The following is a 23,761-nucleotide window of genomic DNA, read 5'->3' on the forward strand; positions in this document are numbered from 1 at the left end:
GCGCAGGCGTCTGGGCTCGATTTGGCGCATGTGCAGTAGCGCCGGTCATCCCTGGAGCTTCAAGCTGAAAACAGAGCTGGACAAAATGTTAGTATATCGTGTCTGGATCCATACCTTTAATATACCGGAGAGTGAGGCGTCTGTGACCATAACAAAAGTCCAGAGCCAGTAGATTCCTGTTAGGGTGAAAGGAAAGGCTGGCAGGTGTAGGGAATGCTGGGTGACTAGAGGAATTGATGGTTTGTGCAAGAAAAAGAAGGAAGCATATGTCAGGTACAGACAGGAGAGATCGAAAGAATCATTAGAAGAGTATAAAGTCAGTAGTATATTTAAGACGGAAATCAGGAGGGCCAAAAAGGGAATATGACATCACATTGGCAAATAAGGTTAAAAAGAATCCAAAGGGTTTTTACAAATACATGAAGGACAAAAGGGTAACTCGGGAGCAAATCGGGCCCCTCAAAGATCAGCAACGTAGTGTTTGTGTGGAGCCGCAGGAGATGATGGGGTGGAGGGGGGGAAACTAAATGTGTATTTTGCATCAGTGTTTACTGTGCGAAAGAACGTGGAAGATATAGAATGTGGGGAAATAGATGGTGACATCTTGAAAAATGTCCATATTACAGAGAAGGAAGTGCTGGATGTCTTGAAACGGTTACAGGTAGATAAATCCCCAGGATCTGATCAGGTGTATCCTGGAACTCTGTGGAAAGGTAGGGAAGTAATAGCTGGGCCAAAAACAGTGGTGAGGACAAGCTAGGGAACTATAGACTGGTGAGCCTGACTTTGGTCATGGCAAGTTGTTGGAGGGAATCCTGAGGGACAGGATTTACCCATATTTGGAAAGGCAAGGACTGATTAGGGATAGTCAGGATGGAAGTTGATTGAGTTTTTTGAAAAAGTAACAAAGAAGATTGATGAGGACAGAGTGGTGGACATGATCTATATGGACTTCAGTAAGGCGTGGGCGAGTTGGACTGAAGAGTTTGTTTCCATGCTGTACATCTCTATGCCTCCAGGATACCGGGGAGTGAGAGGTCTGTGTCCATGCCTGTAGGATACTGGAGAGTGAGGAGTCTGTCCACTTCAATTATTTAAATTTTGTGGACATTGTTCAATATATTCACTGGACTCTACAGCTACACCACATCTAATCAGAACTCAGATGTTTGCTCATTCTGTAGTATTGTGGCTGTCTCCATAAATAAAAGGTGATTTTAGGCTACAGCTATTACTGTAACAGTTGTGAACAAATTGTTCTAATAATAACATGATTAGCCACTCAACACATATTGCCACTTCATCTAAGTAGCATTGCTACCTTTTGTTGAATAACATTGATATTTTTTAAATGAATGTGTGTTTGTGAAAGGTTCAGCAAATTGAATATAAAATTCTGTTTCTGTTTTACAGGATGATAAAGCAATAGATGCAGCAGTAGGTTGAAGATGGCCATCTTTCATACCCCAAAAGAGGCTTTCAGTGCCTTGCGTCCAATTTGTGTTAAGATAACAAAGGAACAGAATGTCATCAATGTACAATGCCTTCAGTCCCAGCTGCAGAAGGTTGGGGATGCTGCATTACAGGAACTGCAGGAGTATGTCTTGTTTCCACTTAGATTTTCATTGAGGACACCTGGTCTGAAGCAAGAAAGATTTGTCCAAAGTGTAGTAGAATGCATTCATTTTATAATTTCTAGAACATGCGTGCAGAATCAGCAACAACTTTGTGACATCTTCTCTGAATTTTCTCTTTGCCTGTCCTCTCCAGGAAACCATGGAAAGCTGGCCACTATCTCAGAGGAGCTTAAAATGGCTGTTGTCCAAGGTCTCATTGCCCTGCTTCATTCAGCATATGGTGACATTTTGCTATGTCTCTACCAACCACGTATGCTTCCTACACAAGGATTTGTTATTTCTCTGCTTTTAGACATTGCTGAACATGAAAAATCAAGACAGCTTCGGGTCCTGGCCCTAAAGTGTTTGCTGCTTTTGATATTACAGTGTGATTGCCCAGATACGCACTGTTCATTTGACAGCAGTGACCTCCTTCAAGTTGGAGATGCATTTGCCTCATTTTTGCCAGGAATCGCTTTAGGAATGTCACGCATAATTTCTGGAGATATTAAACAGGGTCACTTAGTAACAACCTATGCCATTAAGGTTTGGTATAAACTGGTGGGCTTAGTCATGGCCAATGACCAAGTGTCCAAGAATCACCTTGACAAGAAAATGCTCTTTGTAGAGGACAGTAAACTTGCTGACCTTGTAATCTGTAGGAAACCAGAATGGGTGAAAGACACTGCAAACAAATTAGATGTATTATTACAGAAACTCTGTAGCTGTGCTACTGGCAACCCACATTGGAAAGTAAGGTTGGAATTGGTTGAGCTAGTCTACCATTTGCTGTCTTACTGTAACAAATCACTGAAACAATCTATTGGCCATTTGCTGGAAATTCTGGTTGGCCTTGTAGGTGATGAGAGACCAGAAGTGCATACCAGATGCGGTCAAGTTTTGAGAAATGTCTCTGAGCTCTGTATGATATGCGAGAACAAAGATTTTACAGATGTGCTCTCCGAAAATTTGCACGCACTCACAACTGCTCTTCCAAGACTTATGAGAACACTGGATGACCAGAATAAATTGAAATCCTTGGGTTTATTACTTGGCTACTTAAAGTTATTAGGACCCAAAGTGAATGTTATATTAAATTCAACTGTTCACCTTGGCCGTCTTTCAAAAGCACTGATGCAAATCCTAGAGTTGGATGTCACGGATGTGAGAATTGTGGAAGAGAGACGTTTGAATTCTGAAGCTGATGATCTGCAACATCCAATGTCCTTTCTGTCTGGCTGGGATCACTTAAGACTGGGAAACAAGCCCACTATGAAGAGAAAATACTTCAAGCATTTTACCGAAGAATGTGTGTTTGCACTTCTCCAGCAGACTTGCAGAGTTTTAGGTTACCATGGCAATCTGTATCTGCTCGTGGATCATTTCATTCACCTCTACCAAGAGTCAGTGTTGTATAGGAAACAGGCTGCAATAGTGATTAATGAAGTGTTGTTGGGGGCTGCAGGGTTAGATGTGGATGTTCTGCATGAAAGAGAAACTCCAGTTAGTGTAGATGATCTCAAGGCAACTGTGACTTCCATTATCGAGGAATACGTAAGCAGGGCTAACTGGGATCTGGTAACAAGTATCGAGTCAGAGCATGAGGCTAGCCTCAATACGAACCAACCAACATTTCTGGGTTTTACTAAAGGATCCCACAGTGGTTGCCTTCACACAAGTCAAAGTCTAACTGTTCACACTATGAACAGCAATATCTGGCAAATCTGCATTCAACTTGAAGGAATTGGCTATTTTGCTCAGATGCTAAATAAGGAATTTCGTCAACTTTTAATGACTTCTCTTTACCCAGTGATAGAAAAAGTTGGAGCTGAGACTTTGCTTATTAGTCAAACAGCTACAAGGACATTAATAGATCTTTGCCAAGCCTGTGGCTATGATTCACTTCAAGAATTGATAAATCTGAATTCTGACTATCTTGTGAACACTATTTCCCTCAACCTGAGAAGACTAACTCAATATCCTCACACACCCCGTGTTATTAGTGTCATGTTTAGCTATTCCGATGCCAGTCTGCTACCTTTGGTTGATGATGTGGTTCAGGATGTGCTGCTGTCTCTTGATCATTACCACAATGAAAAGGCTCATCTAATTTTCAATGTCCTCCATTCACTAATGACAGCTTTAGGTATGTTGTTATGGATGAAAGTATATCCACATTCCACTATTGGAATGTAGCACAATGTTTGTCATTACTCATTGGGATTGAATGGTGCTAAGCATTCTGCTGCAAGCAGAAAAGCTTCCAGCAATATAGTGTTTTTTTTTTCTTTTGCAGTAAACATGGTTATCTTGTTTAAATATTAGGACAATTTAAGGTAAGAAAGCAATTTCCAAGGCTGAAACCAAAAACTTTATTGTGGAGGTTGAGGAACAAACTCAACCTACAAAGATATGAACTTTTAAAACCCAACGTAAGTGGCAATATCTATTGTTGCAGCTATAGAGAGTAATTATTCCATTCTCATCCAGTAATGTATAAGTGGTAGTCGAGTGGATTATGAATTTGGTCATCCTTTTTCTTAAATTTCAAAGTTTTTAAAAACACATTATAAATGCAATGTCTTTGTGTCTTAAAAGTAATCCCTCTTTACGGAATTAGCTTCAAGCAATGATGCATTCAATTGTTAAAAATCTTGTTTTTAACTTTGTACACCCCAGTCCAACAACAGCATCTCCAGTTCATGAGTTCAACTGTGTTTGTCTAAACTCCTCATTAGAATGTGACCATCATTAAAGTCTACAGTATTTTTAGATCTACACAATGCCTGTAATCCAAGTTTTTTAGCTGCAGCCCTATGCATCCAACATTAGTTTATCTTGTAGTCTCCAGTTCTGTTGAAGGCTATTGACTTGTAAATGACAGAAACTCCCTTTTTTCTTTATAGAGCCAAAATGATCTGTGAACTTCCTTTTTCCTGTTTCAGCTGTAACCATTGATATTATTTTTAAAATGGTTAAATGGCAGAAGTCACGAATAGGTCTACTAATCTTTAGTTTTTTTGTGTGTCCAGCTATGCAAACTGATATGTATGAAACAAAAAGCCAGCAAGATTTTGAGATTTGTAATTTAGGGCATGGAGCACAAGTAAAGAAATAAGTTAATAACAACAACAATTTGAACCATTTTAAAGTAGTACAATTTCGAAAGCATTTCAAAGGGCAATTGATTATCAAACAAAAGTTGACACTGATCAACATAAGATGTTGGGGTAAATGTCCAAAAGCTACGTCAAAGATAAATTTTAAAGAACTCCTCAAGAAAGTGCATTAGGAGGTTCAGGAAGAGAATTCCAGAATTTTGAGCTTAGCCACTGAAAGCAGGTCTGCAACTGGTGGTATAAAGGGAACAAGAAATATGCAAGAGGCCAAAATTAAAGGAACCTAGAAATCTTGGAGTCTTGTATAGATTACTGTGAAAAAGCAGCAGGTAGCCATTCAGGGATTTGAAAATAAGGATGAGAATTTTCAAAACAAAGTGTTGCCTGACTGGAAACCAGCACACATGGGTGATCAGCTGACAGAGCTGGATGGGATTAAGTGTGCAGACAGCAAGCTTTGAATGAAATGTGTAATGGAGGTTAAACATTGCTAAGTAAATTTTATCACTTAACCATCACCTTAAATGTATTGCAAGTCCAGACATTTAATTGCTAGATGTGGAAGCTTCTGTGTGCAAAATAACCACTACATTTCCTACATTATAACCATAACTATATTTCAAATTTGTTGAGGAATGTTGCAATGGCTCAAGCCTTGGAAGATGCTAAACAAGTAAAATGCTATATAAATAAGACTTCATTTCATTTTAAATGACTTTTGAGTTTTTTGGATTCTTTCATGGGATGTAGGTATCATCGGCAAGATAAGCATTTATTTCCCATCCCTAATTGCCCTTGAATTGAGTGTCTTGCTAGGCCAATTCAGAGGCCAGTTAAGTGTCAGCCACGTTATTATGGATCTGGAGTCTCATGTCAGCCAGACTAGGTAAGGGGATAGAAATGTTTCCTTTAGGAAATTAGTAAGGAGGAGGAGTTTTTTACAATGCTTGATGATAGGGTCATTGCCACTGTTACAATTCCAAATTGTATTTAATATCCATAAGCTTCTTTAGTATGATCTTAGGTCTCTGGATTACAAGTCTCATGACATTATTTTTATTCAACTGTCTCTCCTACTTCTGGGAAACTTCTAGGATTGTAAATCTCTGCTAGTATTGCTCAGTATAATGTCCCTTACCTACCTGTGTTACGGACTCCTTAGAACCAATAGTAGAATTCGCTTTCAGCTCTTGTTTGACATATTGATGGAAGCTTTGTGACATGTCTTCTGGCCTGTTCGCTATTGGCAGCCTGATTCCTCTATTCTTTTGATGCACAGCCTGACCGTATCAGTTAGAAAACTGATGGAGTTATAATTGGGTGATTCTTTGCTTTCTATCAAACAGCCTATTTTCCTTTATTTCCAATAATAATGAAAAGTCTTCAAACCAAATTAAAATAACCACATTTTTAAAAAGGCAAAGTTTGTGGAAGTTATCCAACATACCTCAAAAGTCTACTGCCTTTACAAATGGCCACTATTATTTTAAGCAGCGCATTCTCTAGATAGCTATTGTCTTGTTTTTTTCTCAAGTGTTTATGTAGTTTAGATCCAATTTAAGTGAGACACCTGAAAACATCATTTAATAGACTTTTTCAAATTTTGACTGGTAGAAGCCTTTCAACTTACCTGAGCTACTGTTTCAGGCAACCTAGCGTTTATTGGTGCCAGTCCCGAATCCCGATAAATTGGGAAGATTAGCAACAGAAAGCATATGATGTCAACCACAAGCCATCCAATAATGGTGGTTGATATGAAGGTGTAACCCATCATCATTGTAATGATCGCACAAAACTTAGGAAAAGCTGAATGAGAAAGCCTTTCAATTAATGAAATATTAATGAGAGATTCTGTTACAAAATAACCTCTACATTTTTGATCACAAAATAGCTCACTGGTTTCCACCGAAGGAGCCTGCTCAGAAAGAAGAGAGACCTCACAATAAGGCCTGTAATTCTGCTACCAAAGCAAAAGAGATCCAGTGCTTTTTCAAGGATTATCAGAAGCAGAAGCGTTTGGCTGAAGGGGATGTTGAAGATATTGATTCGGACCAAACAGGTATTTCCTGGACAAGAATTACTTTTCCAAATAATCAAGATATTTCACTTCTCTGTAATGCAATGCATGCTATCAGTCTCAATGTGCGCACAGTGAACAATTACGTGCTAAAACTTAGAAGCTTGTGATCCAGTCATAGAGCCATAGAGATGTACAGCATGGAAACAGACCCTTCGGTTCAACCCGTCCATGCCGACCAGATATCCCAACCCAAACCGTCCCACCTGCCAGTACCCAGCCCATATCCCTCCAAATCCTTCCTATTCATATACCCATCCAAATGCCTCTTAAATGTTGCAATTGTACCAGCCTCCACCACTTCCTCTGGCAGCTCATTCCATACACGTACCACCCTCTGCGTGAAAACGTTGCCTCTTAGGTCTCTTTTATATCTTTCCCCTCTCACCCTAAACCTATGCCCTCTAATTCTGGACTCCCCGACCCCAGGGAAAAGATTTTGACTGTTTATCCTATCCATGCACCTCATAATTTTGTAAACCTCTATAAGATCACCCCTCAGCCTCCGATGTTCCAGGGAAAACAGCCCCGGTCTGTTCAGCCTCTCCCTATAGCTCAGATCCTCCAACCCTGGCAACATCCTTGTAAATCTTTTCTGAACCCTTTCAAGTTTCATAACATCTTTCCGATAGGAAGGAGACCAGAATTGCACGCAATATTCCAATAGTGGCCTAACCAATGTCCTGTACAGCCGCAACATGACCTCCCAACTCCTGCACTCAATACTCTGACCAATAAAAGAAAGGATACCAAAAGCCGCCTTCTCTATCCTGTCTACCTCCGACTCCACTTTCAAGAAGCTATGAATCTGCACTCCAAGGTCTCTTTGTTCAGCAACACTCCCTAGGACCTTATCATGAAGTGTATAAGTCCTGCTAAGAATTGCTTTCCCAAAATGCAACACTTCGCATTTATCCGAATTAAACTCCATCTGCCACTTCTCAGCCCATTGGCCCATCTGGTCCAGATCCTGTTGTAATCTGAGGTAACCCTCTTCGCTGTCCACTACACCTCCAATTTTGGTGTCATCTGCAAACTTACTAACTGTACCTCTTATGCTCGCATCAAAATCATTTATGTAAATGACAAAAAGTAGAGGGCCCAGCACCGATCCTTGTGGCACTCCACTGGTCACAGGCCTCCAGTCTGAAAAACAACCCTCCACCACCACCCTCTGTCTTCTACCTTTGAGCCAGTTCTGTATCCAAATGGCTAGTTCTCCCTGTATTCCGTGAGATCTAACCTTGCTTATCAGTCTCCCATGGGGAACCTTGTCGAACGCCTTACTGAAGTCCATATAGATCACATCTACTGCTCTGCCCTCATCAATCTTTTTTGTTACAAACTCAATCAAGTTTGTGAGACATGATTTCCCACGCACAAAGCCATGTTGACTATATCCCAAATCACTCCTTGCCTTTCCAAATACATGTACATCCTCTCCCTCAGGATTCCCTCCAACAACTTGCCCACCACTGAGGTCAGGCTCACTGATCTATAATTCCCTGACTTGTCTTTACCGCCCTTCCTAAACAGTGGCACCACGTTTGCCAACCTCTAGTCTGCCAACACCTCACCTGTGACTATCGATGATACAAATATCTCAGCAAGGGGCCCAGCAATCACTTCTGTAGCTTTTCACAGAGTTCTCGGGTACACCTGATCAGGTCCTGGGGATTTATGCACCTTTAACCGTTTCAAGACATCCAGCACTTCCTCCTCTGTAATCTGGACATTTTGCAAGATGTCACCATCTATTTCCCTACAGTCTATCACATCTATATAGCTGATTGACATTCTGAAGACTGTGCTGCGAGATTTAGCTTTATGTCATTACGTTTCTCAGTAAACTGATTTTGTTGTTACAATTTTGGTTCTTACTTGTAAAGTACTGCAGATCTCTGCAAACATAAAAGCTTATCCTGTGATTGATTCAACCGTTAGCTGCTGGATGCAAAGACTGAATAACTGACATGGAGTGAATCCTTTTAATCCCTTTTCATATGTTCACTGGCATCTCTACGATCTTCTCTTATTTCATCATTTCTCCTTGCAGTCTGTTTTTTCTTACTTTTCACATTTGTGTAAGCCCCATTTATGCCTTAATTTTTGAACTGTGAATTATTGGCTGTGATACTGAGAGGATTCTCCATATCAGAGTTGTACAGTCCCCAATTAACTTGCTTTGTGTTTTTTGTTTCCTGCCTCCTAATCAACCATCCTGCACATTACAGTCCATTGCAACCAGTTATTTTGCCAGAAATTCTGTGTACTGCTGAGAAGGAATGCAGCAGAATAATTGGTTTGGCAATTCTAATACAGCCTCTGGTAATGCATGTTGTTTTTTTCTGAATATTAAGTTTTATATGATTTAATAATGACGTAGTTTTCAGACAGCTGTTCTGGACAAAAGGCTATGTATAGTGCCAAAACCATGATTACCTTTTGTCCCCTTTCCTGGAGGTGGCAGAAAGGGCAAATAATTGGGTGGGTGGGTGGGTCTTGGAGCAAATCTCTTCCCCCTTCCTGCCACCATAGCAACTCTTTGTCACCAGTAAGGTCCATAACTGGTCAGTTAATGTCATCTAAGGACCTAAACTCATTACTGGCCCAAATTAACTGCCTTCCCAGCAGTCAACAAAAGAGACTGTGTTTTCCATACCCAGAAAACAGAGTGGCTGCCTCCAGGGTTGGGTGGGTCATCCTATTTTCCCTCACCTGACGACAATTATAGTGTGGATGAACAGGCAGGAAAGTGACCTCTAAAAGGCAACCTTGCTTCTGACCTTCCTTTCCACCTTGAACATCCTGCTTGCAAGTCTCTCTCTGGCCCAACTAAAAAACACTTATCTTGCAATGGTGCAACTCTACATGGATCTCCAACAATGCTGTTTAACCTTTGGAAGCTGTCAGTCTCTGGCTGACAACTTCAAATGGAGTTGGGAGTTCAGGGGTGAAGCTTCTGATTAGACTAGAAAACCATTCTACAGTACTTAAATATCTAAATAATATTTGATGCTGTAATCTTTTTCACTAATGGAGACATAGAGTTAACCAACTCTAAAGCTGCCTGACCCAACACTTACTGCAGAGTACTACAACGTAAAAGGAAGCTATTCAGCCAATTGAATCAGCACCAGCTCTTTCAGTGAGTAATCTAGTTAGTCCCACTCCACCATTCTTTCTTCATATGCCTGCAAATTTTTGTTGTTCAGGTAGTTTTCCCATTTTCCTTTTGAAGCCTACTATTGAATCTATATCATTGTCCTGTCAGACAGTGAGCTTGTTGCTTTGAAGATTCTTTTGTCAACAGAATATAGAATCGTACAACATTCGGTCCACCTCTTTTTGTTCGCCATTCACCTTAAATCCTGTTTCCTTAGGTTACCAACTCTTCAGCCACAGAAAACAGTTTACTTTTACTTACTCAATCTAAATCTTGCATGATTTTAAGCACCTCTTTCAAATACCCTTTTTGGCTTTTTCTGCTTGAAGGAGAGCCTGGCTCACCCAGCAGAAACTGCCTACATCAGAGCACTCATTCATTTTGCCCCACTTTTACTTTCTGTTGAAGTCAATAAAGTAAGGATAGATGGGTGCAAAATGCGCAGGCAATTCAGTCCCCTTGGTTTTCCACTGGACAGGTTAGGCTAAAATTACTTCACAAATTTGTCTGCATTGCAATTGGGCAGCCAACTGACCTAACTTGTTATAGAAATGTCTTTCAATTAAATATTGGGAATTCTGGAGTCACTGTCTTTAGACCTAACCACGAACTCTGTTCCCTAGCCATTGACCCATTTCCTCATCCTAACCACTTTGGTGAGAAACCAAACTGTTTAAATCTTGGCATGCTCCTTGATCCTGAACTAAGCTAACTAAGATCCTGTCAGTTAATAAGATATTTCAATTCAACCTGTAACACTCCCCAGTCCATATGCGTGTATGACCTTATGTTGTGAAAACCCTTATCCGTGCTTTTATTGATTGTAATTTTAACTGTTCCAATACTCTTCTAGCTGGTCTTCCACCTTGCACACTATAACTCCAACATTGTCCAAAATTGTTCTGCTTGTGTCCGACGTCAGATAGCATTCATCCAGCACTCCTGTATTTTCAGTCTAATTTTGGCTCTAGATCAATCAATAGCTGATTCTGAAAAATTCTCCATCTTGTTTTCAAATTACTCGGTCCTCTGTAACCTTTCCCAGCCCAGCAATTTCAAATTTTCTGTGGTTTTGGTTTTAATTGCATAAACAGGACCACTCATTGCTAATACGAATTCCAGGATACTTTTAAGTAACTAGGGAGCTGGCATGTCTGATGTGTCAAAGCAGTAACCTTTCTATTTTCGGTCTGATTTAGCTGTGAATGTGAAAGATCAGCACCAATTAACTTGATCCTTTCGCTGTTTCAAATGTTGAATCTGTTACTCAACCATCCATCCTTTTGGTTGGCAGTTTTGTTTTTAAACATTTTACATGAAATTTGAGTTTCTTAACGCAAATTTATGTTTTTTTTTTAGAATATGAAATCTCTGATCAACTGGAACCTGACATTACTTTTGACCACCCTGATGTGAAGAAGGAGCTCCCTGCTCATATCCAAATTGCTAAAGATGTGATGGAGAGGTGCATTCACCTTCTGTCAGACAAAAGCATTAAATTACGTCTAAAGGTCTTCTAGTGTTCCCTATCTTGATATTTGATTTTAAAATGTTCAAGGATTTGGTACATGTTTTTCAATTCTCAGGTTTCTCTAAGGCTAGAAGTGGTGAGGCAGTTTACTTGTAAAATCAAGTCAGGACATATGGTATTGACTGAGACCTGGTTTAAATATTCCTTTAAAACTTAATCTAAATTAAATGTTCAAGAGTACAAGCAAAAGTCTTTTTCATCTCCCATCATTCCCTCAGAATAGTTCTGTTAATTTTAATGTTTCTTCTATTTAATTTCTGTCAGTCATGTATAGTAACTTCTGATCTTTGTGGAGATGGCATCTGTGAATTAAAATGAGTTTTGAGAGCAAGCAAATTAGTACTATTAGTTTTCTAACATGTTGCATTTTATGGTATAAGAATCTTACCATAATAAACACCCTATAATTCGTTGTTTAGAGGCTCCTGGACTGCATAGTTAGCATCTATGAGAGATTGGACTAGAATGGAATAAAACCCTATTTATTGAGTTAGTTCTAAAATGGAACTGTAATGATTTGCTCAATCTGATGCTTCAAAAGAGAATTGTTAGAGGTGGGAATTGAGAGCTGATGTGAATGCACCCAACCTTCCATGCTGTCTAGTCTGCTTCTTATAAATGGTTTGAGGCAAGTTAGTCCCAAGACTGTGCAGCCCAAATAAAGAACAGCATTATCTTACATAGATCTGTTAATTTTTAAGGAGTCTGTGACGGACAGTCCCTCTAATTGATCTCAGTAATAATTTCAGTTTTCATCTATAGCCCTTGTCCAGGTTGATCATTATGACCAGGCCATTTGTTTGAAAATAGGTATATAGAGTAAACATTAAAACCATTACTCTCTTAGTCTAGTTGTACCCTCAGTATATCACTCATTTTCACTCCCTTAAGCCCAGGGGACGTAAATTTGAATGCCTATGGTAGTTTAATCATCTATTACCAAATCTGGTTGAATCACATAAATCATTAGCAGATACTGCTCTCCATTGCTAAAACTGTTTATTATACCAAAATCATTCTGGAATGCAAAGATAACCCCCAGCTTTCCTTCAGCACAAGCTTTTGATTTGGACAACTCTCTTGTGCTGCCTTTATCCTAGTCTTTAATAACGTGCACAGAGCTCAAAGAATCAATACCACCTACCTTGCTGCTTCTCTCCTGTCCATCTCAATGGACCAAACCTCTCCTAATTGTCCCAACCAATGCCTTAGCTGTAAGTTGAGCCTTTCTCTGGTGTCCTTCCTCTCTCCTCCCATGAGTTGTCCATTAGTCCCACTTTCTGCTCCATCAGGCTATTCCAAGCAAACTGCAGCCAAGTAACTTCATTTCTATATTAACTGAAGTTGTTAACCATTCCCTCTGCACAGGTAATAACACTCCCCTTAACATTGACTGTCTGCTCCTCTAGCAACAAAAGAAGTCACCATTGATCCCTCTGGCTTTGCAAGCTATCACCCAATCTCTGACCTACTTTTCTTATCCAAAATTTTGTAACATGCTTTCACTTGCCAAATCCATGCCCATGTTTCCTGTTCTTCCACATTTAAATCCCTCCATTCAAGGTTCCACACTGTATATTTACTAAAGTCACTGAACTGAAATTGACTTTTACAAAATTATAGCTGATGATGTATGATTGTGGCCAGCATATTTCTCCACCTATCTGCTGTCTTCAACATAGTTGACCACACCGTCTTCCTTCAGTGCCTTTCCTCTATCATCTAGCTAGGTGGAAATTTTTTTGCTTGGTTCTATTTGTACTTGTCCAGTTGTAACCAAAGTCACCTGTAATAACATTTCATCCTGCTCCTTTTCCCATTTTACATATTGCCCCTTGGTGATATCCCCAAAGATAGCATTAAGTTTTACATGCATGCTGTCGGGACTAAGCTGTACTTCACCACCAGCTCTCTGGATTATTCCACTGTCTGATTTGCAGCAAAGCATATCTGACAACCAAAACTGAATGATGGGAAATCTCCTTTAAGTGGGCATTAGGGAGATTGAAACTGTTATGTTAACCCCTGCCATAAACTCTGTTTCCATTCTTGGCAATTATCTGATACCGCATGGATGATTTAAAACCTTGAAGCTGAATATTACATGTGTTTGGAAAGTAAGGCATGTGTTCTTAGCACGCCATTTTCTCATTTGCAGAGGTCCCAACGATCAGCGTACTGCCCACCATATGTAAACAAATAATTGACTCTTAATATTACACTACCCATGCCACAAAATAGTTTGGAAAACAGTAACTGCAGATCCTGGAAATCTGAAATAAAAACAGGAATTGCTAGAGGAACGTAAGCTGTCTGGCAGTATGTGTAGAAAGAGAGTTAACATTTTTATCTTTCTTCAGAACCACAAGTGTGTTTGTATGGCTAGTGGGTGGGAAAGGGGAAATGTGTTTCTTTTTTCTTCAAACTGTTTAAAACAGGTAGTAAGGAAGGAACACTGCTAGCCTTGGAAGGTATCCCTTGCCCATCAGGGGCACCTACAAGAAAATAGGAAGAGGATTCCCTTCCTTCCCACATGACCACATACAAAAGCTCCATCATATGGATCTCTAAATCATATATATGTCAATGTGAAAGGCCATTAGGGTGTCAATAATCAAAGCTTTAAGCATTTGTCACCTCTTAAACATGTGCTCAAAAACATTGAAACATTGACAAAAGGTAATCAGAAAAATGGAGTTCATAGAGCTGTCAATCAAACAAGCATATCAGTTCTTTGGACCTGCATAAGCAAACTCACATAATCTTTTTGAAAAAGCTTGGCTGGCCATTCGGTGACACTTAAGCAGGGGAATGATTTGGCATGGAAGAGGCACAAGGAAGATGTTTTTCAAAGGCAAATTCAAATGTTCCCAAATTTAAAGTACGATTCACAACTCCTCTAAAATCATGGAGAAGCTGGCTCAACTCCACAAAAATTAGTAGGGTATTCCTACACTCTAATGGAGCTGGATGAGTTGGGAGTGCTGTGTGCAGTCTCTCTTCCTGCATCTTTGTCCAATGTGTTAATGGCACCGGATGCCCTGGAATCTGATCCTACCTATGATTTCTTAAATGGCTTTGCAGTCCTTCTGACTTTGCAAAATCCCAGGTTGTTGACAAGGGAATTGGCAAAGCACAGATGACCTCTGACTTCATAAACAGAATCAAATAACTGAACCTTTAGGAAACTTTAATTAAGCCAGAGATGTAAAATTGTGTTCAGCTCTGGTCACCACATTTAGGAAAGAGCATATAAGTCATTGAGAGAATGCAGGTGAAATACCATTAAAATGATGAGAGTTTTTTTTGCAAGGTTAGATGGGGTTTTTCTCCATATAGCCAAGGAGATTTAATAGTGTACTTAGAATTATGATAAGTTTAAATAAATTAGAGATGTATAGGCTATTTTCAATGACTGATTGTACAAGAAGTAGAGGCCACTGACTTAATGATGTGGACAAGAGAAATGGGGGATTGGAGGAAGCACCTCTTCACACAGTGAGTCGTAGTGACCTGAAACCACTGTCTAAAAGGATGGTGAAAGTGAAGATGATCAATAACTTTTAAAAGGAAAGAATGGGCATTGGCAGAGTCACAAAGATAGAGTGGGAGAATATGACTGACTGGATTGCTCCACAGAGAACTGGCATTAACTTGATAGCTCAAATGATCCCTTCTGCATTATAATGACCATGATGTTATCAACAGTCAAACTTCACATATTGCATAATGGAAGTAACTGTGTAAAACAAAATGAACTACATTTGTAGCAAAATACTTTTAACACGAAACTCTTGTTTTCTGAATTACCATAAATTTGAAGAGTTTATTCTGAGGTCCTTTTAAACATGTACACCTACTACGTATCTTCAGTTATGCAATATTTCTTTTCTTACAGGTACTGGATGTTTTGGAACTGTGTGTGGTTGTTCTCCAGAGTAATGTGAATGAACTACTCCCAATGGTACACCGGGTATGGAGTCCTTTTGTGCAAAGATTGACCAGTGATGATCCCCTCGTGGTCCTTAGGGCATTCCAGGTAAAGTGATGTTTCCTATCCAGCATCTTTGGTGAATTTGTGCATCTCACATGTTTTACATTAAACTAAGGCAAGAGGGATTTGATTTATCCTGACTTTCTTATGAAATATTTGCAAATATTTCTGGATATCAGAAATTTGATGGGGTATTTTCTGACCTTGAATGATATACAAAAAAAAACTACAGAACATTGAAAAGTTTCTGTTTTGTTTTACAGGTGCTATGCAGATTGGCAGATACCTGTGGTGATTTTCTGAAGAGTAGAGTTTCGAAAAACATTTTGCCAAAGGTGATTGGATCTTTAGTCAGCCAAGCCCCTGTCAGTGCAAAGGCTGGGCCTATTTATAGCCACACACTCGCCTACAAACTCCAATTAGCTGAGCTTCAAGGCCTTGGAAAACTCTGTGAGAAACTGGATCTTGGTAAGCACATAAGACCTCAGAGCAGAAATTAAGTCATTCAATCCTTTAAGTCTACTCTGCCGTTCAGTCATGGCTGATACGTTTCTCATCCCAATTCTTCCACCTTCTCCTTATAACCCTTGATCCCCTTTGACAATCAAGAACCTATCCATCTCCATCTTAAAAACACTCAATGACCTGGCCTCTACAGCCTTCTGTGGCAATGAATTCCATAAAATCACCACTCTCTGGCCAAAGAAGTTTCTCCTTATTTCCGTTCTAAAAGGTCTACCCTTTACTCAAAAGCTGTGCCCTCTAGTCTTGGTCTCTTACCAATGGAAACATCTTCCCAACAGCCACTCTGTCCAGGCCATTCAGTGTTCTGTTAGTTTCAATTAGATCCTCGCCTTACCCTTCTAAACTCCATCGAGTATAAACCCAGAGTTCTTAGACATTCCTTTCTTAAGCTTTTCATTCCTGGGACCATTCTCATGAACCTCCTCTGAACACTCTGCGGAGCCAGAACATCCTTCCTGAGATATGGAATCCAAAACCACACACGGTACTCCAAATGTAGCCTGACCAGAGCCTTATAGAGCCTCAGAAGTGCATCCCTGCTTTATATTCAAGTCCTCTCAAAATAAATGCCTCTATTGCATTTGCCTTCCTAACTACAAACTCAAACTGCAAGTTTACCTTGAGAGAATCCTAGACTAGAACTTCCAAGTCTTTTTGCACTTCAGACTTTTGAATTTTCTTCCCATTTAGAAAATAGTTCATGCCTGTATTCTTCCTACCAAAGTGAATTACCTCACACTTTCCTACTCTGTACTCCATCTGCCACTTCTTTGCCCACACTCCTAACTTGTCCAAATCCTTTGCTGACTCTCTGCTTCCTCTATGTTACCTGTGTCTCTACCTACCTTTGTATTGTCTGAGTTCCTTCATCTAGATTATTAATGTATAAAGTGAAAAGTTGTGGTCCCAACACTGAGCCTTGCAGAACACGACTTGTTACTGGCTGCCATCCTGAGAAAGATCCTTTCACCTTTACCACCAATGTCACTAGTTGGACCTTTCATATTGTTTTCAAGAAAATAAGAATGGAGACTAATATATTTTTCACACCTAACATTTTCCTTTCCACTGCAGCTGTGGGTTTATTTCAGTTTTCTGTTTTAATTCAGTTCCATTTTCTAAATATAATTCTAGCTTTCCTGCTTCAAACTATTTATGTATTTCAGACACTGAGAATTAGAATTTTTCTCTCTCAAATCCTCTATTAGCTGAATAATTATCGATTTACTTTTACTATGTGGCAGATGTCTTGACACAGATATATATCACAGACCAAAGGCAAATTATGCTGTTACAATTACAGACCGTCATGTATTCCTGATGATTTCCAGAAGACTTTGCTTCAAGGGCCAACATATTCCAATGGACACTAATTCCTGTCAGTTTCAAAGATGAGTCTTATTGGATTCAAAACATGAAATAATTCCTCAATACATTCTACATTTAATACCTGTAGCATTTTCAGCAAGAATCTAAAGATGGCTGTTTTGTCCCAAAGATGCTGGGAGATTAGATTCCCTACAGTATGGAAACAGGTCGTTCAGCCAATCCTCTGAAGAGTAACCCATCCAAACCCATTCCCCATATTTACCCCTGACTAATGCGCCTAACACTATGGGCAATTTAGCATAGCCAATTCACCTGACCTACACATCTTTGGATTGTGGGAGGAAACCAGAACACTCAGAGGAAACCCACGCAGACATGGGGAGAATGTGCAAACTCCACACAGTCAGTCGTTGGAGTTGAGAATCAAACCCGGGTCTCTGGCGCTGTGAGGCAGCAGTGCTAATCACTGAACCATCACCCATGCTGCCCAGATCTGCTGAATGTTTTTAGCACTGTTTTTATTCCAATAATGCTCGTTTTTTTTCATGAGATTTTTCAATATTGAGATACACTTTTTAAAATCATTAGCAAAGTAGGGAGTGAGATAGAGAGAAAATTAGTCCTTCTTACAGTCTTAAAATAGAACAAATGCACAAAATTCTCTCTATATTCCTGGAAGCTCGTTACCTGCAATCAGAAGTAACAGATTTGTGTGGTTGTATACAGTACAATATTTGGCTGCAATTCCTCACTTTTGTTTCAATTCAATTCTCATTTTTGGATTAAAACAAACCTAGTATGTCATTATTCGGGACTGAGAAGTTAATGCATCCAGCGAGTATCAGACTGGCGATGTCATATTGGTGCTGAACTTGCTAAATCATACAGTTATAATATCCAGTCTAGGAGGGTATTCACCAAAACACTGAACCCAAAAACAGGAGCAATATACAAATGGAGTTAAAGTAATCTAACAATTAGTAGACTATAACTAGCTTCCTTCATATGTAAAGCTGTACCTTTAAATTAATGCTAGAAATGCAAGATATTTCTTACGTGCATTGTATGCAACAATGTGTATTCAGGCACTGTTTCAAGCTTTAGGTTTATCTAATTGTGCAACAGAAAACATAGCCGTTTTTCTTTGAAAACATTGTTGTATGTGGGAATCAATAATTAGGAATTTAACCATGGAATGAATTTACATGGCCTCAATCTAGTTTGTTTTGAAACAGGAACATGTTAGCAGACTTAATTAGAGTCATCACAGGGTTGCTGATGTAAGAAATGGCAGTTATTAATTTGAGTTTAGAGCAAAGAAACATTATTAAGTGAAATCAAGATGGCTTCAATTTCTATCCCACTGAGCTACGTCTGACTTGGGCACTGTTTAACGCTGGCAATTGAGTTCTCAATGTAAAAAAAAAAGTTAATTTCCTCGATTTTATGAAAGCCCTTCACCTTGGTGAATACAAGAAAAATGAGATAAAAATGGGGCAATCACAGTGGAGATGAAATAGGACTATTTTTCTTGATGCAGGTGAAACCGATCTAGATATGGTTGCCAACACTTGCCTACCATATCTGAGTAGCAGACAACCACCGAAACTCCAGGATGCAGCTTGCAGGTAACTCATTTAAATCAGTGATTAATATAATGAATTTATGCTTTTAAAATGAAAGAGATTCCCATTGTCTTAGAATTATTTTAATATTTTTTTCTTAAAATACTTTGGGAAAAAGTGTAACCAACCATTCTGACAATCCTATTGAGCATGTATTGTTTTAATATTAATGGGGTAAAAGAATGGAGATAGTCTGGGGGTGCACTTGATGCCTATAATTAAATGTTTGTGGCTGTTCTTGAGGATCGCATTATTGCATGTGAGAAAAAAAATGACCATATAATCACATAGGTCATATTAGAGAGCTTCCTGTTTAAATTATTATCCCCTGTCATCTATATTAAAATTAGATGTAGAACCAGGACCCTGATGGCTCAACTAATTAATAGCTGAGCCATTCAAATTAAGGAGTTTCTCTATCAAGGTGGTGAGGATACTGGTGGAATGGCTTCCAGGAAGGAGACAATAAAAAGAAATACAAAGAATAGAAGAGGCTTGATGATTTGAAAAAAAAGAGAAAAGCATTATTTTGAAGACTATTTCAACTGGAATTAAAGGGACTTGAAATAGCAGATCCCTCTCCTCAGCAACATCTTCATCTGATGGCACTCTTAATTTTCACACATGCACAGCTCCATCTAAGCATACCTCTCTCAACTCTTCCACTATTGTTAAACTGTTAAATTGTTTAACTTCCAGTCCTGGATGAAGTGAAATTTCTTCCAATTAAATGTTGGGAAGAGTAAAGCTATTATTTTCTGTCATGCTCCAAAATCTGTTCCCTAGTTACTGACTTCTATTCCTCTCCTGGTCTGAGATGAATTTCCATCCTCATGTTTGCGCCATCACTAAGACTGCATATTTTTACCTCCGTAATATTGTCCATAATGCCATTTTCTCAGCTTAGCTGCAGCTGAACCCTCATCTTTGTTACTTTCAAACCCAAATCCATGTGTTCCTGGCTGATTTGCCATATTTTACTGTATGTAAAACTTCAAGTCATGTAGTGGCCTTAACTGGTGTTTTGGGCACTTCTGATTGTATTTGCTGTGTCATTGGTGGCCATACCTTCAGCTACTTGGTTCTGAAGTTCAGGAAGTGCCTCCATATAATCTTTGTTTCTCTATCTAGTTTTCTGATTTGACACTCCTTAAAGCCTATGTTTTTTACCAAGTTTCTGGAGATCTGACAGATTATCTCCTATTGGATTTGTATAATATTTTGTAATACTCCTGTGTAGTAGTTTGATTATTACATTAAAGGTGCTATCTAAATATATTGATTTGTATGTAACTTCTCTCTTTTTCCTTTAACCAGTGTTTTTTACCACCTAAGTGAAGTTGATCCTGATGCCACATGGCTCATTTTAAATGAAGTTTATTGTCCAAGTACTTATGATCCGCCACACTTCAGCCTCCCACCAATACACCTGACAGGAATGGGAAAACAGAGGAATGAATTTACTGATAATGTTCTTCAACTTCTGCAAGAGTTTGAATGACTCAGAAATTTGTGGTAGTTGGCAGTGCCAATCATACCTAAAGCTCCCCATGTTCAGACTGCTAATATCAGCCTTGGTGCAAGGAATGAGAAAAACTGAGAAAAGGCATACAGCTGAACCTCCCACCAGTTTTTGTGGCTCGTTGTATAGCAGCACCTTCAAGGTTTGGACACATTTACCTTTTCAACCACTGACAAGGATAACAGAAAAACCAAGAAAATATAGATGACAAAAGTATCTCAAGGGGACGTCTTAAAGATTCAAACAATCGCTGCAGATATCTAGTACAGATTGAACCAATCACTGGAAAAACTCAGCAAGTGTTGCAGCATCTCTGGAGGGAAAGCAAAGTTAACATTTGTGATCCAGTGACATTCTTCGAACTGATCAATTTCTGTTTTTGTTTCTGATTTCCAGCAGCCACAGTTCTTTGGTCTTTTTTGTCTTGCACGGATTGGTTTCAACATCTTGTAGCTGGGTCTATAATGTGTTATGATTCCTCTCCTTGCTATTTTTTAGCTTTCCTGTATTAACCTGTGCAACTGTGACTGGCTATGGGATGAATGGGACAATCCCACAACACCATGTTATTAACCAGCAGTGGGATGAAATCCTAAACAGAGATAACTAGGTTTTTTTGGTTACTTTGTATTCAAAACTGATTAATCTTCTGCTCATCAAGGTTGAATGGATTGAATTCCTCAAATTCTGCAACAGTTTTAGGTTGCATTATATCTGAACAATATCATCAAAGGGCTACAAAATATAATTGGATGACTCGTACATCTGGTGTTCATGCAATCAATATTGGTACACGCAAGGAAACTCAGTAATAAATGCACTAGTGTTTTCAACCTAATGAAAACCTAACTGTCTGATATGATATTTTGATGTTATGGGCCAATGACTTGCTTCTAGAATATCCATTTTAGAAATTCGACAGGGAAGGAACTTGCTACCTGACAAATGCAGCTGGTCCATTTTAAATTATGCTGATCCTATAACAGACACAGCTGTATTGGTCACTACAGTGAGATGTGAGAGCTTCTTCTGTTTAGGTTTGTATATGTACTTCCTGATGGCAAATCACACAAGTATAAGCCAACAGTGTAGCAGCAGCTCCCCCTTCTGATCGGAATGGAGTATCTTCAGCATATGTACTCTTTTTGAAAGACTGGTTAGACAAAATCAGATATAAATCTTTGAGCCACTCTATTGAATAGGCAGAAGTTAGATCAAAGGTCAGTGCAACCTGTGCTCACTTTGCTGAGTCACACTACATTCCTTTCCTAGAGAAATGTATTCCTGACATGCAAGTCAGAGCAGGAACTTGACAACTTCAGTTCTCAGCTTGCTGTTTGGGGTCTCTATCTTGGACACCTGACACCAACATTTCAGGGCATATTCCAGGGCAGCACATCCACAGACCTGTAGCATCCAACACAGGCCAATCATTCCACACCGTCATGCCACTTCTACATTGAGAATGGTTCTGCACTTCATTTCTGCTGCATTTTGGAACACACCAGCGTCAAGCTTAAGAGAATTCCAATCTAGAATATCGATGTCCCTTTGTGCTTCAGATTTCCGAAGCCTTTCCCCATTTTAAAAATAGTCTGCATCTCTATTCTTCCTCCCAAAGTGCATAACCTCATACTTTCCCACATTGAATTCTTTGCCCATTCGCCTAGCCTGTCCAAGTCCTTCTGCAACCTGCATGCTTCCTCCACATTACCTGTCCCTTCTATCTTTTTGTCATCTGCAAACTTCGCAACAGCATCATCAGGTCCTAAGTCCAGATTGTTAATACGCAATGTAAATAGTTGTGGTCCCAATACTGACACCTGCAGTATTCTACTATTCACTGGCCCGCCATCCTGAAGAAGACCCCTTTATCCACACTCTCTGCCTTCTGCCAGTTAGTCAATCTTCTATCCATGTCCTTAATACTATGGGGTATTATTTAGCAACAACTTGTGTGGTATTTATCAAAAGCCTATTAGAAATCCAAATAGATCACATCCAATGGCTCTCTTTTGTCAGACTTGCTCATTATGTCCTTAAAGAGCTGTGACAGATTTGTCAGGCATGACTTCCCCTTGATGAAGCAATGCTGACTTAGGCTTATTTTATCATGCATTTCCAAGTACTCTGTAATCTCATCCCTTATTGTGAAATCTTGCATTTTATCAATGGTTCTAAGTTTACAAAGGGATCTTGATCAAATTTGTCAATAGGCTGAAAAATGGCAGATGGAGTTCAATCTGGATAAATGTGAGATATTGCATTTTTGGTACAACAAACAGGGGTAGGACTTTAGACAATTAATGGTAGGGCCTTTGGTAGTGTTGTAGAACAGAGGGACCCAGGGGTTCAGGTCAATGATTCTTTGAAGTTTGCATCAAATAGACTGGGTGGTTTAAAAGGCTTAGCACACTTGCCTTCATTGCTCAGTTCTTTTCAATATAGGAGTTGGGAAGTTATGTTGAGGTTGGACATCGGTAAGACCTCTGTTGGAGTAATGTGTCCAGTTCTGGTTGACCAGTTATAGGAAGGATATTATTAAGCTGGAGAGGGTTCAGAAGAGATTTTCCAGGATATGGCTGGGTATGGCAGGTTTGAGTTAAAAAGAAAGGCTGGGACTTTTTTCACTGGACTGTGGGAGGTTCAGAGGTGGCTTTACAGAGGTTTATAAAATCATGAGGAGTACAGAGGGTTAATGATAGGTGGGTTCCCCCCCCCCAGGATAGAGGATTTCAAGACTAGGAGGTATATTTTTAAGATGAGAGGAGAGAGGTTTAAAAAAGACGAGGCACAAATTTTTTACACAGTTCATGTGTGGAATGAACTTACTGAGAAAGTTGGGTGTGGGCACAGTTACAATGTTTAAAAGACACTTGGTTAAGTACACAAAAGGTAAGGTTTGGAGGGATAGGGGACAGAAGCAGACAAGTGGGGCTAGTTTAGTTTGAGATTATGTTCAGGATGGTCTAGTTGAACCAAAGGGTCTGTTTCAGTGCAGTATGACTATGACTGAATCAAGAGTGTGGTGCTGGAAAAGTACAGCAGGTCAGGCAGCATCTGAGGAGCAGGAAAATCGACGTTTTGGGCAAAAGCCCTGCATCAGGAATGAAGAGCTTTTGCCATAAAAACGTCAATTTTCCTGCTACTCAGATGCTGCCTGACCTGTGCTTTTCCAGCACCACACACTCGGCTCTAACCCCCAGCATCTGTAGTCCTCACTTCCACTTACCTGGCTATGACCGAGCTGAAAATGT

The 23,761-nt window shown here is 39.5% G+C and overlaps 1 protein-coding gene across 2 annotated transcripts; it reads left to right on the forward strand.

The window, feature by feature from the left end:
• The first annotated feature begins 15 nt into the window (after positions 1 to 15).
• Positions 16 to 23,549, forward strand: tti1 (TELO2 interacting protein 1). Of its 2 annotated transcripts, XM_087994955.1 has the most exons (9): positions 16 to 87; positions 1,414 to 1,597; positions 1,771 to 3,762; positions 6,627 to 6,794; positions 11,338 to 11,489; positions 15,408 to 15,548; positions 15,767 to 15,971; positions 18,898 to 18,985; positions 20,300 to 23,549. In XM_087994955.1, exons 2-9 carry the CDS (start codon positions 1,525 to 1,527, stop codon positions 20,481 to 20,483), a joined length of 3,003 nt encoding a protein of 1,000 aa, XP_087851081.1. In that variant the 5' UTR covers positions 16 to 87; positions 1,414 to 1,524; the 3' UTR covers positions 20,484 to 23,549. The 2 variants fall into 2 exon arrangements, with proteins under 2 accessions (XP_087851081.1, XP_043566122.2); XM_043710187.2 differs by having other exon boundaries at positions 1,414 to 3,762.
• The last annotated feature ends 212 nt before the right edge of the window (positions 23,550 to 23,761 follow it).

Source organism: Chiloscyllium plagiosum, unplaced genomic scaffold (assembly GCF_037043375.1).
Source record: "Chiloscyllium plagiosum isolate Xiang-an unplaced genomic scaffold, Cpla_swu_hap1 HiC_scaffold_15, whole genome shotgun sequence".
Taxonomy (NCBI): domain Eukaryota; kingdom Metazoa; phylum Chordata; class Chondrichthyes; order Orectolobiformes; family Hemiscylliidae; genus Chiloscyllium; species Chiloscyllium plagiosum.

What these genes read in the sequence shown, in the direction of transcription:
- tti1 (XM_043710187.2), top strand. Translation starts at nt 1,449, where the DNA reads ATGGCCATCTTTCATACCCCAAAAGAGGCTTTCAGTGCCTTGCGTCCA. An exon ending in TTCACTAATGACAGCTTTAG is followed by an intron (nt 3,763 to 6,626) that starts GTATGTTGTTAT and finishes ATCACAAAATAG; the next exon opens with CTCACTGGTTTCCACCGAAG. An exon ending in CTCCAGGATGCAGCTTGCAG is followed by an intron (nt 18,986 to 20,299) that starts GTAACTCATTTA and finishes TCCTTTAACCAG; the next exon opens with TGTTTTTTACCACCTAAGTG.